At 44.5% G+C, this 18351-nt stretch overlaps 2 protein-coding genes across 4 annotated transcripts; both read right to left on the reverse strand.

Annotated features, from left to right (window-relative positions):
• Positions 1-166: 166 nt before the first annotated feature.
• On the reverse strand, positions 167-7419 carry LOC129195723 (zinc finger and BTB domain-containing protein 8A-like). Of its 2 annotated transcripts, none has more exons than XM_054802024.1 (5): positions 6406-7419; positions 4252-5239; positions 3171-3340; positions 2615-2911; positions 167-792 (listed from the first exon to the last, which is right to left on the reverse strand). In XM_054802024.1, the coding sequence occupies exons 1-5, from the start codon at positions 6706-6708 to the stop codon at positions 706-708; spliced, it is 1845 nt and encodes a 614-aa protein (XP_054657999.1). In that variant the 5' UTR covers positions 6709-7419; the 3' UTR covers positions 167-705. The 2 variants fall into 2 exon arrangements, with proteins under 2 accessions (XP_054657999.1, XP_054657998.1); XM_054802023.1 differs by having other exon boundaries at positions 2603-2911.
• Positions 7420-10056: 2637 nt separating this feature from the next.
• On the reverse strand, positions 10057-16555 carry LOC129195727 (zinc finger and BTB domain-containing protein 8A-like). Of its 2 annotated transcripts, XM_054802042.1 has the most exons (5): positions 16400-16555; positions 15384-15519; positions 14235-15202; positions 13581-13750; positions 10057-13173 (listed from the first exon to the last, which is right to left on the reverse strand). In XM_054802042.1, exons 2-5 carry the CDS (start codon positions 15422-15424, stop codon positions 12841-12843), a joined length of 1512 nt encoding a protein of 503 aa, XP_054658017.1. In that variant the 5' UTR covers positions 15425-15519; positions 16400-16555; the 3' UTR covers positions 10057-12840. The 2 variants fall into 2 exon arrangements, with proteins under 2 accessions (XP_054658017.1, XP_054658018.1); XM_054802043.1 differs by lacking the exon at positions 15384-15519.
• Between the last annotated feature and the right edge of the window lie 1796 nt (positions 16556-18351).

Genomic DNA, 18351 nt, shown 5'->3' on the forward strand with positions numbered 1-18351 from the left:
ATCCCAGGACCAAACCCGTGCGTTTCCTGCCATTGCTATGTAAGCGTGAGGGGCACAGTGAGGGAGGGTTGGTGCTGGCCTGACTTTGCCTCCTTGCAAATGCTACAGGTGCCTTGCCTCTGGAGGTAGACCTCATCCTTATTTTGTTGTAAAGTCATCTTAAAAAGATGTGGTTTTATTTCCATATTGTGAAGAGCAAGGGATAAAATCCCTTTTATTTTTTGAGAAAGCTTCAATGCTGAAATAAAACTCATGACTGAAAGAACCTAGGGATTTGTGTGTGAATAACTTTTGCTAGTGGGTTTTTAACACCATTACATTACGCTTGTGCTTTGTTCTTTGCCAAGGTGGGCAGACTTTGTAAGAATGACGATACACCTATTTTGTGGTACAAAAATGCATGATTTTTCACACACTGGGTTTTCTTCCCTCCTCAGGAGCACCCCCAGGGCTCCAGCACATGCCCGCTGTGGCGACACGCTGGACACAGCGGCGCTGTGGAGGAAGAGCGAGGCCTGGGCGTTGTTCGGGATGACCGGCTCCAGGCCTTCCCTCCACACGGCAAACCACCCGAGCCCACGGGGAGCTGACCGCCATGGCGGGCGGTGCCGCCGCCCCTCAGCCGGGCAGAGCGCGGCTACCGCCCCTCGGCAGCGGCTTTGACACCTCATTGGCTGGTTGGGTCAGCCGACTGGGGTTAGCCAATCAGGCGTCGAGTTGAGGCGGCTTTGTTCTCCACAGAGCCTGAGGAGGCGGCGGCTGGGCTGGCGTCTTTTCGTTCTGCCCAGCTCTCTACAATGGGAAAAGAGAAACTTAGGTAGTTAAAATTGAATTGTAGAAGTGCTGAGGTGCCCTTTGTATACCATTGGTAACACAGTAAAGTGTGCTTTTAGAAATGGTGATAGGAACTTGCTAGAAAAACATTTGGAATTAACTAAGTAAGTGTTACTCTAATTTTTTTTCAGTATTTATTAAGCATTTGTTATAAAATGCCTTAAATTTGCCTTGTTCCATTTCTAGAGCTGTGGGAGTGACAGGTTTTCTGGAAAAAGTTCTGTTCTCCCACTGTGTTACAGGAGGCCCATTGCTGGCTGGGGGTTGAGAGCTGGGGCCCACTGAGACAATTAACTACCTGAAAGTGATTAATTCGAAAACATGCTTTAACTGCAAACCCTTGTTTTCTTGCTGTTTGTTGAGCAGGCTCTGTAGGCTTGCCCTGTTCTCACTTTTCCCTAGGTATCTGTTAATGGCAACTATTGGAGACAGGGAGAACCTTGATGTGAATCAATATGGCTGTTCTTAAATTCTCTACAGGGAATTTTTGCTTGCTCGGCAGTAACCTCAGGCTACAGATGCTGCTAATACGAAAGGAAACGTAGCATAAAATGAGACATGAGACCAAACAGTGACTCTTTATCAAGAGTACCTACTGTGAATGCCATTCTCTGCTCTCACTCGGAGTGTTTCTTCTATACATTCTGAGATACTTTTTTAATCATTTTAGTACTAAGCATTTTCAGTTTCTCTAGCAAATGATTCTCTGACCAAATGGCTAGGAAAAATTGTTTACTAAAAAAAGCTAAAGAGACTCCAGAATTACAAAGGGTGCTTAAACTGTAAGGGAAATTGTCCTTATAAACAAATATTTTTATGCTGACTGCCAAGCAGCCATTAAGCATCTTAAATTCATATGAGCAGGAAAGGCTTTTTAAAGTAGTTCAATGATCTAAGTCACAAGTGTCCCACTGAAATTAAAGGGACTTGTCCTCTTTATTATCTTAGCATAAGATAGACAGGAGTTTAAGCAAATCTTGCACCAGTCCTGGAAAAAAATGGAAAAAACCTGACAACTGTACTTGCAGTGATTGCACTTTTATTTCCTTGGAACCACGTTAGTGTATCTTTGTTTAAAATTCACAGTACAAAACCACTGAATATCTGAAAAGGCAAACTCATACTATCTAAGTGCACTATAGATGCTCTGTTCGTTATTCTACCCTGTATGGCTGTGTGTATTGTTTAAAACTAATCATGCTTTTTCTGAACTCTAAGAAGCAGAAAGCTCACTCAGAAAACAAAGCTCTCATAAATAGGTTCTTCAGCAGGAAGAATTCAATTTGTTTTCTCCTTTCTTACCAAGTTTCTGAAGTGTATATACACGTTAATTACAGTGTCAACAAAAATGTGGTTTACATCTCTTAGCTGCTTACTTTAGGAAGACTTTTTCAAAGCAAATTATCAATATTTGCTTTTAAAAAAATCCATATTGTATAGAATCTTTGTAGAACTGTAAAATGGTTCACACTTTCATTATGAACAGGAGCTCTGAGCAAGTCTTTGATGAAATGTAAACCAATTCTTCTAAATAGTTTCCAGATAACAAGTACTTTCTGGATGATATTTAGAAGTTACACTGTTGCATGTCTGTAAGTACAAAATAGCTTGTTTGTAGTCCATATTTTGCTTCTTATTATAGAATTTTAGTAATACTTCATTTTCATGAAAGTAATAAACCAGCATTAGTTGGTAGGACACAAGTAATTTAATCTTGAATACAACAGCAACAAATACACGAACAGATCTACCTAAGATTTGGTTTCACCTTTTCATCTACCTCCTCTGGAATATCATCATTAACGTGTCGGACAACCAAATTATATGGTTCCTCCTCCACTGTCTCTTCATCTGATTTCTGTTCCTCTTCCAAAGCCCATTTGGAACGTTTGTTTCCAGTGGAGGAGACAGGAGAATGTTCTGCATCTAAATCGTCGGGGATGCTGTCAAAATTAGCTTCTGCTAGACACTTATGGCACAGTCTGTAGCGTCTTGTTCCTTGCTGAACAACACATCCTGTTAGGTCAGTTACGTGACGCTTGCATTTTCTACAGATCAGTTTGCCAGCTTGATGTATCTAAAGAGATTCAAAATTTGAAAATGTCAGTGTTCATCCAAAAGCAGATTTTTTTTTTAATTTAGAAAAAGAAAATTCACTGAACCATTCTAAAAAAATGACATTAAAAATATAATTTGCCAATTTAAATAATGAATAATTAAAGATGATGTGCAGCTAGGATGCTTTTCTGGTATTAGTTCTGGAAATGACTGAACAGCTGGTACCAGTAAATTTTGTGGGGTTTTTCTAGGCTGAATCTCCGACTGAAACAGCGTACCGTTTGGAAGTGGTTACGTAAATGCTCTAGTCGGGTGAACCTTTTCCCACACGCTTCACACGGGTACGGTCGCTCCCCAGTGTGACACCGAAGATGTCGCTTCAGGTCTGCTCGTCGTTTCACTGTATGTGTACAGAAGGGGCATTTGAATCGCATCCGAGGGAGGTCATCTGTTACAGAGAAATACAGGTAAAATGTCAAATATCAGTAATCTTTGTTTATATAGTAGTTTGATTAATTGCTCAGCTTAAATAACCAGCAGTTCATTTTTCCTCTGGTCTGTCACTAAATAAGAAAAATCCCATGATATAATTCCCCAAACGCAGTATTTCTTACTGAATGTGTTGAACGGGCATTTGATAGTGTATTCTTTCTTAGGGTATTTTTTTGATATACAGATGATCATAAATACATAGCTATAACACATAGTCATCATATCTGCCTCTTTTATAATCTCTATGTAATACACTAGGATGCCCAAAGTCTTAAAAATATGCAAATATAATAAAATACAGGTACATTAGTTTCCAAAGGAATGCACATAAGAATACACTTGTCAACTTTATTCCACCATCTCAGGCACGTGCTGTCAGTCCATCAAGAGCTCAGATGTAGTGTAGCCAAAACTCGTGAAGTTTGGGCTGATTTGGACCTTAAGGGAAAGGCGGTGTCCCGCCAGCGACAGGACCTTCTCTTGCAAAGGACTTAGGCTGGATTTAGGTGGAATGCCGCTGTCACTGCCAGGTATTGGGGGTATTACAAGAGAAATTCAGTCCTTCAGGTCTCCAAGTCAATGATAGCTCTTGAGGCTTCACTAAACTCCACTTGAGTCCAAATAATCTGGCGTGTATTGGTTTAACTTACAGAATACCTGAGTTAAGATCTCTGATTCTAATTCTCGTGCCCTATTCTGGCTTCAAAGCTTCTCATTGTTAGGCACTATAATCAAGTACATCAAGAAAATAATCTGCAACTCTAGGCATCATTTTGCTTTTCATGCAGCCATACAAATTCTCTCCAAAAGAACATTGGAATTCTTCCAAAAAAAGACAAACTTTGCAAAACCATATGTATTTTTTACCTTTGTTCCAACTACTCATTACACCTAAAATTGTGGGCATTGAGGTGTACAGTTCTTCTGCTTTTAATTCCATGAACTCGGAAGTTCTTGCAAGTTCTTGTTCTAGCTGAGCAACAGACCACCTCTTTGGTATCACTTCCGATTCGTGACTATATCCATAATCATCATGATCAACATCATTCTCTGCATCAAATTCAACCTCCCTTCTAACCCGAGAGATGTGGCTGGAATCTGATGTGCTGCAACCTCCGCCGGCCCGCTCAGCTTTGTTTGATTTACACTGCACAAAATCACGGGGCTGTGACAGTCCAAGGTGCTTTCGGCGCTTTCTCGTTGAGCCCTGTTTTCTGCCTCTTTTTGATAGCTGTGTTTCTGCCCGCTGAAGAATCACCTGTGAGGACAGATAGCTGCTGTAACCACTCCAGGAATTTTCATTCACCGGATTAGCCTTTTCATCCGGGATTGAATAGGAACGCCTGGGATTGCTCTTTGCTTTCCTTCTTGACTGATAAAGAGATGGATGAGCAGGTTCACTGTTTGTACTTTTGGCTGAAAGGCTGAGGTAATGATCCTTCTCCTTTTCATTAATATCCAGTGAGGACTTAATGAATGTCTTACAGACATTAAGAATATCTGTCATCTGTAGATAGCTAGCAGCCGACATGACTTCGATCACATTTTGACCAGTTAAAGACAATATGCCCGAATACACAAAGTCCAGGATAACCATAAATGTCTCTGGAGAGAAAACCTCAAAAGTAGCCGTCGCTGGCTGAGTCGTCTCCTTTGAGCTCTGCGAAAGGAGCATTTTGAAATAGCCGCTGCTGGCAAACAGCACATTGCGATGTGCTTTAAAGACCTTTCCCTCAACCAGGATATTGCAGTCGCAGAACAAGTCTTGCTTCCGTTGTTCGTTGAGCTGCTCTAGGAGGTGAAACTGATGGGAAGAAATCTCCATGCCAGTCCAGGAGTAACAGGGAGTCTTGCTCTAAAGTAAAAAGCAAGTATAATTGTGACAATCTCAACCAATGTTGCTGAATCCTATTTTAAAGAGATGAGCTCTATTTTAAAAAACATGAAAATGGTGCCTGTTACCACATTCCCAGTGTATCTCCAACCTCCCTGCAGCCCCTACCCCACAGAACAACAGGAGAGAAGAAACTGAACAACTCTAAAAGAGGTGAAAAGATGCCTCAGCAGGATTACTGCGTATCCTAAAAGAATTAAGATTACATCGACGATGACGTGAACGGCTCACAGACTGAGAAAAAGAACTTCGCTCTGCTGTGGGGAATGCCGCGGCTGGCCAGAGAGCCCGTGCCTTAAACTCGTCTGCTGCGGGCACAGCCCGGGCCAGAGCGCATCAGGACCGCACGGGAAGGCGGTGGCAGAGCCCCGGCGGCCGCAGCCCTCCCGGCCCGGGCTCCCCCGGCATTGGCGGAGGCCGCCGTCACTCACCCGCACGCCCGTCCGAATTGGCCGCTCGGCCATGGGGAGCCCGGGACGCCCGACGGCGCCGGACCCGCCCGCCAAAGCGCGGAGGCGCCTCCTGGCTTCGCGGGCTGCCGCCCCCGCTCCCGCCGCGGGGACCGCGGCACCAGCGCCCGCCGGCGTTCCGGGCGGCTGCGAGCTCCCCTCCGCCGGGCCGAGCCGAGCCGAGCCGGACCGGGCGTGCAGCCCGCTGCCACCCGCGTTAGCGGAGCCCCGGCTGCCGCTCCGCCGGCTCCGCGGGAGCTCCCCGCCACGCTGCTGCCGCCGCCGCCGCCGCCCGGTGCCGGGCACCCGGCGTGGCCCGAGCCGCTCCCGCCCCGGCTGCCCGCAGCCTCCCCGCGCTGGCAGCGCCCCAGCCGCCCCCTTGCGCGGCCCCTCTCGCCGCGCACCCGCCGCCCGCTCCTACTCCCGCGCAGCCCTTTGTTGCCGCGCCTGGCTCCTTACAGCCGCGCCCGGGGCTGCAAATGGCGCCCGCGTAGGACGCTGTGCAGCCCGAGGAACGATCGGTTCCAAGGGGCAGCTGCCAGCGGGCCGTCGCACGCGGACCCCGGCGCCCTCGGAGACTGCGGAGCCCGGGGACGCCCTCGCAGCAGCCCGCTCCTAGCCGCCTTCAGCCCGGGCGCCCTGTCCGACCTATCGGTGTACAGCACAACCGCCACTCACCGGCTGGGTCCTGCGGGCGGCTGCCGCTGAGCCGAGGGGAGCGGGCGGTGGATGCGAGGTCCCCGGCCCCGCGTCGGGGCTCGCGGTGGCTGAAGGCGACGCGCTGGTCCCGCAGCCCCGAGCCCTGGAAGCCCGAACGTGAGAGAAACAAAAGGTATTTGCTGACGTGGGCGTTGGACAGAGACGCCCGAGGGCTGGGGACACAATTAAAGGGGCAACGCACCGATTGCCGGCGCAGCCCAGCGGCTTCCTCTGCCTGCTCGCCTTGCAGTCGGGGCTGCTCGCCTCTTCCCACACCCACATGCTGTCCGGGAGGCCCACAACCTTACCGCAGACAATGCATTGTTATTGTTAAAGGCCTGTCTAGATATCTTTGTAAGTAAGTGGAAGGAAGGCACCAGCTGAATGGGAAATATCTGTAGTTCTGTGGCGTAGGATTTATTACATTACTTAATATAGCAGCATTTTTATAACAGGGAAGTTTTGTATTCAAACAATGGAGATAATCCTAAACCAAAGTACTGCAAGTGGGAGTGCAATACGACAGATTATCCATTTTCCCCTTCTTTGTGGAAAAAGAAAATCAAATCAGGATGCCCGTTAGAATACAAAACACTTTCAATCTTGCGCCTGTTAGAAGATGAGACACTTCCAATCTTGTTTCTCGAGATCATTGAGTAATTTTGAGAAGGAACAACTGCAGGTCATCTGGTACTGTCCCCTCCTCAAAGCAGGCTCAGTTAGAACATGGAAAATGAACAGTTCCCATTTGCACAGTAAAAAGTGTCAGGTCGGAGTGTGGCAGAGAACTTCATTAGTGTTTGATTTAGTACAACAGCTAAGCCAAGATACAGGAGTCTTTTCCCTGCCACTCCTCCCAGTTTTTCCTTACAGAATTTCTTCTTCTGTGTTGGTACTATGTTTAAAATTCTTAATGCACCAAATAAGATGTGCGTCTGCATTTCAAGAGTTAAATGGGATGAAAGGTTACACTAACTCCAATCTGGGAGGTTTTTTAAGTTAAACAGTATAGAAAATATTCAATCAAATGGTATTATAAGCTTTTCTTAGTAGCTTTTGAAATTATACCCATCACTCAACAGACATACAGACTGTTGGTACTGATTTATACCTAATGGGAAAAGTACATTGAAAAGTCTGGAGGCAAGGACTGGATGATTGTAAGATCCTTTTCTTCAAAACTCAACCTTTTTGGCTAGAATTTTCTTCTATTTCTTTCTCGTATATGTTGCCTTCCAACTAATAGTAACCTTGTAGTTGGCTTCTGACTTTCCTGAGATGTTCCAGAAAAAACAAAAAGCGTTGGAATGCCTGTACTAGGATATTGAACTACTCTTACAATTCTGCTGTACTTATTCATGTAGAAACAAAAGGAATACAGAATTAACTACTTGGATGCTTTGGGTATTATAATTTACATTTCTCTACCTTGCAAATGGTTAGAAGTCCCCCAGTGCCAGCTTGGCCTCATCACATAGATACTGTCCTCAGCAGTTCACTGAAGTAGTTCCTTATGAATTTGTAAACTCATTAAATAAACCCTAAATTCATGTGCTTATTCCAGTCTGACTGCTGCTATCTTTAGCCTGAAGGCCTCAATTAAAATATAATTGAATAAGCCTTTTTCTTAGGATAAATTCAACTAAACAAGTCTAGTTTAGCTGTAATCCTCACTTAACGCAAATCTCAACTCTGCTAGCCCTCAGCAGTTAAGGTTTTAGATAGACATTCAACTCTATAGTATTGTGGTTATGCTGACAGACACTAATGATTGTCAGAGGGGGGTCTGGGCACAGTCAGTGACTCAGCTGTAGCCAGATGGTAGGTCAGGCATTTTTCAGCTAAATCAAGGTCCATTTAAATAATAAATGGGGCTGAAGATATAGTGCTATTAGGCCCTGTCTACTCCATCTGAAGTTCAAAGCCAAGTATTTCTGCAGACAAAGAGACCAAAATATAAGAAAGGTAGACATTGGCATGGCTAGATAATGGGATAACCTCTGACAACGACCAGATGCTTCAGGGAAGAAATGTAGTATATTCCATAATAATTTCACATCCAATCGAGAGGTTTTTTTCCCAAAGTTATCACTGAAAAATTGAGAGGGGTCCCAAAATCCTGGAGGATGGAGTATTTCTTCTGAAGAGCCAGGAGTAAAGGAAGGATGACACATGTAGCAGTCAGTGTCAGTCCTCCACTAGAGATCAGTGGGCTTACAGATATTTTCAAAGCTCACAATAAATCAATATTTTTGCGCCTTTTTTTTTTTTTTTTAAATCTCAGTTCTTTAGAACTGGAATAGAATGTATGCTAAAAGGTTGTAAAAGGAGATTCATTCTGAAGTTGTGTTTTGGGGTCTCTGGGGGTTTTTGTATTAATTTTGGAAAAAACCAAACAGCTGAACCTTTAAGATAAGGACAAGTGTCATTTTTTGGGATAGTAAATACAGAAGTTTACATAATTTAATGGAAAACAAAAAAGTGGGATATGATGTGAAGGAGAAAAACCAATCAAGTATCACACAAGTCATAGGTTTATGTGGCAGGTAGAATTCCATAAGAAATACCTAAAAAGGGGGAAAGAGAAATGTTTTTTAATTAAGTCTTTCAGCCTTTGAAAGGATGGCAAGGGAGTTGCCAGAAAATAAGGATAGTTAAAGGTGAGACACTAAACAGAGGATGAGGAATCTATGTCTTCACTCTTGACCGTGGTTTTGTGAACAAAATGATAAACACAAGCCAAGCAAAAAGAGGCAGGCTTTCAGTGACAAAGGACAGAGGAGAGAAACGGACAAAGACACCATGATTGAACAGAAAGCAGAGATATAAAAAGGAATGTCTCTTGAAGTGGACATCCCTGCAATGTTAGTCAGATGAAATGGGGAATGGAAAAGCAAGTGACAAGAGAATGATGTATTGAAACCCCGTGAATAATCAAAACATGCATTAAGAAGTAGTATCTAAGAGCATTCAAAGCAACATGAAGAAGATGAAAGAAGCACAAGGAAAAATAAAAAGGCAAAAAACAATTTGAGAAGAATCATAGCACTGTTGGTCCTAGGGGAGCTGTGAATGTCTAGTCCCACCTCCCACAGGAAGAAGGCCAGCACCAAGATCAGATCAGCCATGGCTTTGTCTAGCCAAGGGTTGAACACTTGTAAGGACGACCATCTCTGAAGCTGCTTTCTGAACAGCGTGTCCCAATGCTGCACTACAATTTAAACCTCTCAGACTGTGATTTGGATGTACGGAGGCAGGACAGAAACAATCTGAATGGATCAATAGTAGCAGAATTCAGTACAGTTTTGTACAGCCGTCTCTAGCATTTAAAGATAAAATCAGGTGTCCTACTTGTGACTTGGCAAAGTTCAGAAAACAACACATTCAAATCAGTTATTGGCAGGTCAATTAAATTCTGTGGGAACAACCCTATATGGTCTTTGCTTTCCTCCTTCAGAAGAAGGAAAATGTTACTTCTGCTAATGAGCGGTATGTGATCCTAACAGGAGTGTGAAGACGACAGTCATCAGAGGCAATGCAAGGAGATGAAAAGAAAACAAACAGGATTACTTTCATTTAGAGAAAAGCAAAATATATGACTATGTAAAATGAAGGACGTAGAAAATATAAGGCACTTAACATTTATCTTGTCTTGCAATACAAAAATAAGGGAACAACAACTGAAATTAAGGCAACAAATGTAAAAATGGTAACCGTTTTAAAATACAAAATGTAATTGACCTGTGGGAATTGCAGTCTTGAGCTAAAACTCCAAGCTTAATAAGATACTTTAAAAATTACTACAGATATCTAGTTATGCTACTGAGAATAACATATAAAAATGGCAAAACCCCTTGTTTGCCAGGCAAATCAACAGTTAATCTGCCTATATTTAAAAAGGAAATGTCTTAATATGGATAGATTGTTCCATTTGCCCATTATAGCCACTTCACATCTTTTTCTGAAGCATCTGGTCCTCAGTATTCTTAGATTTATGATACCTAATTAGATTGAGTATTGATCCAAAAATCCCTTTGCTTCTAAAAATACCCCCAAGCATACCAAAATACTTAATAGTCTCACCTTTACCGTTGGCAGTTAAGATTCCAGGCCCTAGAGTGACACTTTATTTTCCCCTCCCCTTAATCCATCCCCAAACACACACACAGACTAATCCCAGCCACTTTGTATTCTGGGACAGCAGGCACTGATACCTAGAATTTATTGCGCGTTTCAGCAAGCATTTTCTCTTGAAATTTGACCAAAGTCATTCCATATTCTTTTATATATTTCTTTGTTCTAGATTTGATTTAGTTAAGGTTGCTCAGGAATATTTCTTAGCCATTTAATAATATGCATTTTAGGAGTAATAAGCTCCAAGAAATTAACCAGCTGTTTCATATCAAGTCCATTTTGTGGACTGCTGACCAAAGTGTAACATAAAATCGAGGCAATTGTAAGTCTTGCTTGGAAAAGATGTTTTCATATGGGTCATCAGAAAGTTTTCTAAGTTCCCCCCTTCCGCCCCCCTCCCCAAGTCTAAACCAATGGAAGATAATTTTTGTAGGAGTAATAAAATACCAGTTCTTGTCTCCTTAGAACATAGAAGCAGGCTGCCTCTTGTCAGCCCTGCGCGTTTGAGGGGAAGGGTGCTTAATGCCTACACTGTGAACTTAGTAGGAAGCGCTCGAGCTGTCATTTAAGAGACTTGTAGGCTGGCCATCTGCAGCCTGGAATGAAAATGCTGCACACTCTGGTAATGATGATACTAGTAAGGCTATACAGTTTTTACACAAATAAAAATAAAATAGTGACTTTTTAGCTGTCCCTGGGAAAAGATTATATACTATATATATGGGATTGTTCTGTAATTACTCCCGGGTTTCAGCCAAACATGCTTACAAAGTTGTAAAAAAGGAAAAAAAAAAGTTTTCTAAGCCTATACCCATTGAGTTCGATGATCACGGGATGAAGACTGTATTAATACTCAGGACTGTCCATGAAAATACAGAGTAAAAGCACCTCCGGAGCATACTTCTGCTCCTCTCCTGTTCACAGTCCTGGTTAAGATAAACTCACTAAGTAACAAAAAATGGCTTATTTTGTTATAGAAGTAAACTTTCTTCATCTCATCTCTTGTAGTCTAGTTGTCAGTAAAATTACACAAATACGGTATCTAGAACTTCCAGTAGATCTTGTTCTCACTGGCATACAGTACAGACTGAAAAAGCTTAAATTATGTTCTCTTGGTGACCAAATGACTTTGGAAGTATATAAATTGATGATTCCATCTTAAAACTCATCAGTTTAAATTGAGTACAGGTCAATACAAACAAGAGTAGTCAATGGTTTCAGATGGAAAATCTCATCAGTTGCATTTCTAATGATATCGTATATATACTGTACAAATTGTTCTGCCACTGCTATCGGCAAATAAAAGGGGGACAAAAAGAGAGAAAACAACAGCTAAAGTAACCTTGTAAGGATTGTTCCTTTCACGTTGGCAGGGAGAAGCTGACACTGCCATTGGCAGTGCTGCAGATGCAGGGCTACCACTCACATCAGTCTGGCACTTTGGAGAGGTTTAAAAAAAAAAAAAATACAGTATTTTACTAGTGCTTATTAAAGCACACCCCAGTCTGAGTTCCCAGTTTTCATAAAGAATAAAACATCTACTGGCATCAATTAATGATCCATACTTGTAATTATTTTATATCTGATGTGTTGACTAGGACTAGGATTCATGTGTTTATTTTCTTTTAAAGAAATAGGTCTTGAATGCATGATCTGCTAAAGATTCTCCTTATTCTAATAAATTTTACAAGAAAGTGCTTTTCCAGATGAATGTGCTAAAACATTTTTATATGCTTTTTCTTAAATAGCTGCCTTTTGTCCTTATCATAATACGAAGACTTCATGAAATTTTGTGGAAGATTATCTTCATTTCTGAGTACTGAAGAGAGGTTTTCTTTATATTCTGGTGTTTGGGGTGTTTATACTTTGTTTATCGCCAGATGATATTAACATATAAACCCCACATCTCTGCAAGTTTAAAAACCGGGCAATTTACAGTGCTGTGTGACTTTTTTTTTAAAGTATTGACACCTCACTTCCATGAAAGAGGTTTTGAGAAGTGACCCATTGTCTACTATAAAAAGTTATCCATGTAGTACTTCAGTTTCCTTGTTCATCCATTATTTAAGGATGGATTATTTCTAATGAAGCAAAGTATGGGTATTCTGATAACAAAACTCAGCATGAACTCAATGGCACGTCCATAAATACATGCAAGTCTGGACCTGTTCAAGAGAAACCAAGACGTCTCTGTACGATTAACAACAGGCTGGTGGAGGGCTTGTGGTCAAGACAGTACATTCTCCTCCTTACATGGAATTCCTAATTCTTCTCTTGCAACTACCTAATATTTGGTTTTACTTCCTTTTCATCTGCTTCGTCCTCACTGTCATCAACTTGCTGAATGACCAGGTCGGTTGACCCATCCTCCACAATCTCCACATCAGATCTGTTGTCTTCCCCATAGTGCCACCTGGAATCCTTATCCCCATCTTGTGGAAATTCAAGGGGTGCTTCAGCCTCCAAGTCAATGCGAATACTGTCTATGCCAGCTTCAGCCAAACACTCATTACAGAGTCTGTAACGTCTTGTCCCCTCTTGGACCACTTGTCCTGTTAGCTCAGTCACGTGGCGTTTGCACTTTCTGCAGATAGGCTTACAAGCCTGATGAATCTGGGAAAATCGAAATTAATAAATTTGATAACGTATCCACAAAGAAGTGGTTTTTTTAAGATGACAAAAAAGGGCTGGAGTAGCCTCAAATGGTACTGTTAACTCATTTGGAGAGACAGTCATCAAATGTTCAGAATGAAACAATCACAGGCGCTGTAATTGCCCACTTAAGCTCTATTACAGAACTTGCATAGAGCAGTACCTTTGCAAGCCACCAATTAACAAAGAAATTCATCCCCTTTCATACAAATTATGCTTCAAATTGACTTCAACAAAACCAGATTAATTTTCTATTACCTCTTCTTTACAGCAGTCAGTATATCAACCAGATACACTTGTACTGTGTTTAATTATACTGAGACAGATTTACACATTAAACAAATCATGCAGTTACTAAAAATACATACTGTTCGAAAATGGCTACTAAGGTGATCTAGCCTGCTAAATCTTTTCCCACATGCCTCACAAGGGTAAGGGCGCTCTCCTGTATGACAGCGAAGGTGACGCTTTAGGTCCGCTTTTCTTTTCACCACATGAGTGCAGAACGGGCACTTGAATCTCATCCTGGGCAGATCATCTGTTAGAAATTAATGCGATTAAAAAAAATTAAGTCATAATATGTCTAGTCATGTAATGCTCTAGGAAAAGGTTTTCTATGCTTAGAATAGTAAATCGCTTCTATTAGAAAAAATACTATCATAGATCTTTTCAAGCACAAAGATCTTGTGTTTTCCTGTAAATTACACAGGAGTGCAACAAAAGGAGTGGACCGTTAGCTATGTTAAAATGAATTTTAAAATATCCCAAAAGATCACGACTTAAATTTGTGAGATGAAGCTGTAGAGACACTAAAGATTATCTATTTTGAAAGGGTAGTTTTAATAAACCAGGTACTTCAATCATTCTCAATTATTAAAAAATAAGAGTTAAACTTTCCAAACTTACATTTCTGGACAACACAGATGTCTTTTTGGCAATCGTACACTCGTTCAGTAAAGCCCATTTTCTCACCAAACAATTAACAGACAACGGTGCACCTACAGCATTAAACTAACTCTTACCTTCAGCCCAGCTTCCCATGACACCCAGAATCGAGGGCATGCTCGCGTATGGCTCATCTGCTTTTGAAGACTTCGATTTACTAGAAGAACGGGGCGATTCATGTTCCTGCTGTGACACAGCCAAGCTCCTTGGTATCACGTCAGACCCTTGGCTGTACTGGTATCCCACATGAGGGGATTCAACTTCTGTTTCAATCTGAACTTGCTCCTCAGACTGAGCAATATGGCCAGCAGGCTCGGCAGCCCTGTCCTCCAGTTTGCTTGATTTATAGTGAGGAATGTCAGGAGGTTGCTGCAGTCCCAGGTGCCGGGATTTCTTTATGGAATCCTGCCTTTGCTCATGTTTGGACAGCTGTTGCTGGGCATTTCTTTGAGAAGTCGGATAGTAGCTGAAATTACTCCAAGCGTTTCCACCCATCATACATGTCCCTTGATCTGGACTTAAGTGCGAATGCGGGGGGCTGCTTTCTGCCCTCCAGCCTGTGCTGTACAAGCAGGATCGGTCCACACCGTTTGAATTTACATCTTTGTCTGACAGACTGAAGTAGCGATCTTTCTCCTTTTCACTGATGTCCAGCGATGACTTAATGAACGTTTTACACACACTGATAACATCGGTCATCTGCAGATAGCTAGCAGCCGACATGACTTCAATGACATTCTGACCAGTGAGAGACAGTTTGCCTGAATACACAAAATCTAGAATAACTGTAAATGTGTCAGGAGAAAATGCCTGGAAAGTAGCTGTCGTCGGCTGAGTCGTCTCCTTCGAGCTCTGCGAAAGGAGCATTTTGAAATAGCCGCTGCTGGCAAACAGCACATTGCGATGTGCTTTAAAGACCTTTCCCTCAACCAGGATATTGCAGTCACAGAACAAGTCTTGCCTGCGCTGCTCATTTAGTTGCTGCAAGAGGTGAAACTGGTGAGAAGAAATCTCCATTCCAGAAAAGATGAAATGAAGCGTCGTTCTAAAAAATAAAGAAAATAATTACAGGGTCTTGACTTCAGCGTTGTACAACTCAGCTAAGGATGTCAGATATTTTTATAATCTTATTTATTTAAATCTATAAATATATTTAAATTACAGTAGGCACAACCGTGCATTCTTTTTCCAAGTAGAAAAGAGTGATGAAGAAGCCAAACCAGTACCCGTTATTTGGCAGAGACGTGTGCGCTACAGCAAGGGGCATCTCCTTCCTAAGGATGCGGGATAGGGTGTGCGCAACCCGCTGGCAGCTGCACCGCCTTCAGACATTCTCCAATGAGATGAGGAGCCCTCCAGCAGCTGCGGTTGAGGACCGTGTCCATGAGCCGACGTGACCGCATCGCCCCGGTCCGGCCGGGCTCAAACCGCCGCCGCCGAAGGGACCAGAAATGGAAAGGCGGCAGAGCCCCGGCGGCCGCAGCCCTCCCGGCCCGGGCTCCCCCGGCATTGGCGGAGGCCGCCGTCACTCACCCGCACGCCCGTCCGAATTGGCCGCTCGGCCATGGGGAGCCCGGGACGCCCGACGGCGCCGGACCCGCCCGCCAAAGCGCGGAGGCGCCTCCTGGCTTCGCGGGCTGCCGCCCCCGCTCCCGCCGCGGGGACCGCGGCACCAGCGCCCGCCGGCGTTCCGGGCGGCTGCGAGCTCCCCTCCGCCGGGCCGAGCCGAGCCGAGCCGGACCGGGCGTGCAGCCCGCTGCCACCCGCGTTAGCGGAGCCCCGGCTGCCGCTCCGCCGGCTCCGCGGGAGCTCCCCGCCACGCTGCTGCCGCCGCCGCCCGGTGCCGGGCACCCGGCGTGGCCCGAGCCGCTCCCGCCCCGGCTGCCCGCAGCCTCCCCGCGCTGGCAGCGCCCCAGCCGCCCCCTTGCGCGGCCCCTCTCGCCGCGCACCCGCCGCCCGCTCCTACTCCCGCGCAGCCCTTTGTTGCCGCGCCTGGCTCCTTACAGCCGCGCCCGGGGCTGCAAATGGCGCCCGCGTAGGACGCTGTGCAGCCCGAGGAACGATCGGTTCCAAGGGGCAGCTGCCAGCGGGCCGTCGCACGCGGACCCCGGCGCCCTCGGAGACTGCGGAGCCCGGGGCCGTCGCTCGGTGCCTCTCGCAGCACGGCTCGCTCCGGGGCCGTTTCCGCCCCCAAATCCCAACGCCCTGTCTGGCCTGCCGGCGTGCTAGAGCCGCCACTCACCGGCTGGGTCCTGCGGGCGGCTGCCGCTGAGCCGAGGGGAGCGGGCGGTGGATGCGAGGTCCCCGGCCCCGCGTCGGGGCTCGCGGTGGCTGAAGGCGACGCGCTGGTCCCGCAGCCCCGAGCCCTGGAAGCCCGAACGTGAGAGAAACAAAAGGTATTTGCTGACGTGGGCGTTGGACAGAGACGCCCGAGGGCTGGGGACACAATTAAAGGGGCAACGCACCGATTGCCGGCGCAGCCCAGCGGCTTCCTCTGCCTGCTCGCCTTGCAGTCTGGGCTGCTCGCCTCTTCCCACACCCACATGCTGTCCGGGAGGGGATGTGATGCCCTAGATGCTTCCTTCTCACACCTTTATGTATAGCATATTTGATGACCCAAATCCTTCTTTAACACGCTTGCAGCTTCCTCAAAAGGAGATGTAACGTTTATTTTCTTTTCCCGTTCATATCTGTTATCTTCTGAAAAAAAACATGTCTGAAATCCTAGTACCTGAACCTCTCACCTTCTCTCTCACTCTAAGTTTGGTATCTTTCTCCTTCCTCTTCTTGCCACCAGGGTCTTTCCTGTGTTCTTGACGCCCTGGTTATTTCTCATAAATATTTGTTTTCCCATGGAAGCTGTTCTGCCATAGCCATGTCCTTTGTGTCCTTGTTAGCCTTCCCTCCCATAAACTGAAGACATTCCATCTTGAAACAATCTACGTTCCTTTCCCCACTGTAGCAAAATGGGAAAGAGATCTAAAGACACTTTCCTCTGATAGTTACAAACATTCTACCAGTATACCATATACATTTATTCATATTCAATTTACACCCATTTATATCATAATATTTTTCACCAGCTTAACTCCTTTTTAATAAACTTCCATAGTTTTGTAGATTCCGTCTCCTTTCAAATGCAGGCCACACTTAAAATCTTTCATGAGACCCATTCTGCTTGCGTAAGACTCCACTCTGTACCTGAGCAGCTTAAATTAATCATTCTTGGCCATGAAAGTGATTGGAATTTACACAGTATTTCGCATGAATCTTTTCAGTCCAATGGGCAATGGTGTTAATTATCAACTGAAAACATTTCAGTGTTCTGTACCTACAACTGACCAGCCCTTTCCAGCCATGTCACATTGCTGGTCCATACTCATCCTCTGATCAGTGTCACCTGCAAATTTCATGTAATTTATCTTGCTTTTACATCAAATCCTAAAGAATATATGAGCAGAACTGGTGCCAAACTCAGCCCAGAGGACCATTAGCATCTTTGTCCTTGTCGTTCCCCTTTCAGGGTAATGTACCACAACCCTAGCACCCAGCTTCTCGCGGCTCTTACCATTAATTAATAGTGCTCACCTGCCTGTTGAATACTGTATCCAGCCCCAGGGTCACTCCTTTCAAAGAGCAAACCTATAATGCTTCAGAGAGGGAAAAGAGAAATTATAAAAGTCTGGCACAGCTTTGTACAAATGTCTGTAGAGTCAGAGATGCCCGAACTAGGAAAAAAATAAAGCACCTGAGATAAATGGAAATCTGTAAAATCATGAGAAGATCAATAGGGACTGATTGGTCACTGCTTATTGCAGCACAAGAGGAAGGCGATAGCAAACGAAGCTAGCAGGTGGCAGAGCAAACACGAGGATGTGGTTCTGTGCATAATGTGTAGTTAGGCTCTGGAACTGCTTGCCATAGGCTGTTGTGGATGTGAAATGTTTGTGACTATTACAGGGCTGTACCAGACGTGGTCATGAGAGAGACTTGAGAGCTGCATGTAGAAATGCCCTGTGCCTTCAGAAGTCCTCAAGTCACAAACTGTAGGAGACTGGAAGAGTATTCAGGTAAAAATACTGCTTGTGGTGTTCTTCCATAGAGCAACTGATTTTGTCTCAAAAGTGTCAAGCTGGCAAATTTCATAGAATTTAGTCTACTGCCAACTAACATAAACTTTCAATTACTAATTCT

The sequence above is a fragment of the Grus americana genome, chromosome 23 (genome assembly GCF_028858705.1).
Source record: "Grus americana isolate bGruAme1 chromosome 23, bGruAme1.mat, whole genome shotgun sequence".
Lineage (NCBI taxonomy): Eukaryota > Metazoa > Chordata > Aves > Gruiformes > Gruidae > Grus > Grus americana.

What these genes read in the sequence shown, in the direction of transcription:
- LOC129195727 (XM_054802042.1), bottom strand. Translation starts at nt 15,424, where the DNA reads ATGCCCCTTGCTGTAGCGCACACGTCTCTGCCAAATAACGG. An exon ending in CATGGGAAGCTGGGCTGAAG is followed by an intron (nt 13,751 to 14,234) that starts GTAAGAGTTAGT and finishes AATTTCTAACAG; the next exon opens with ATGATCTGCCCAGGATGAGA. An exon ending in TTAGTAGCCATTTTCGAACA is followed by an intron (nt 13,174 to 13,580) that starts GTATGTATTTTT and finishes CGATTTTCCCAG; the next exon opens with ATTCATCAGGCTTGTAAGCC.
- LOC129195723 (XM_054802023.1), bottom strand. Translation starts at nt 6,708, where the DNA reads ATGTGGGTGTGGGAAGAGGCGAGCAGCCCCGACTGCAAGGCGAGCAGG. An exon ending in CCGCCCGCAGGACCCAGCCG is followed by an intron (nt 5,240 to 6,405) that starts GTGAGTGGCGGT and finishes TTTTTACTTTAG; the next exon opens with AGCAAGACTCCCTGTTACTC. An exon ending in CAGAGGAGGTAGATGAAAAG is followed by an intron (nt 793 to 2,602) that starts GTGAAACCAAAT and finishes TTCCCATTGTAG; the next exon opens with AGAGCTGGGCAGAACGAAAA.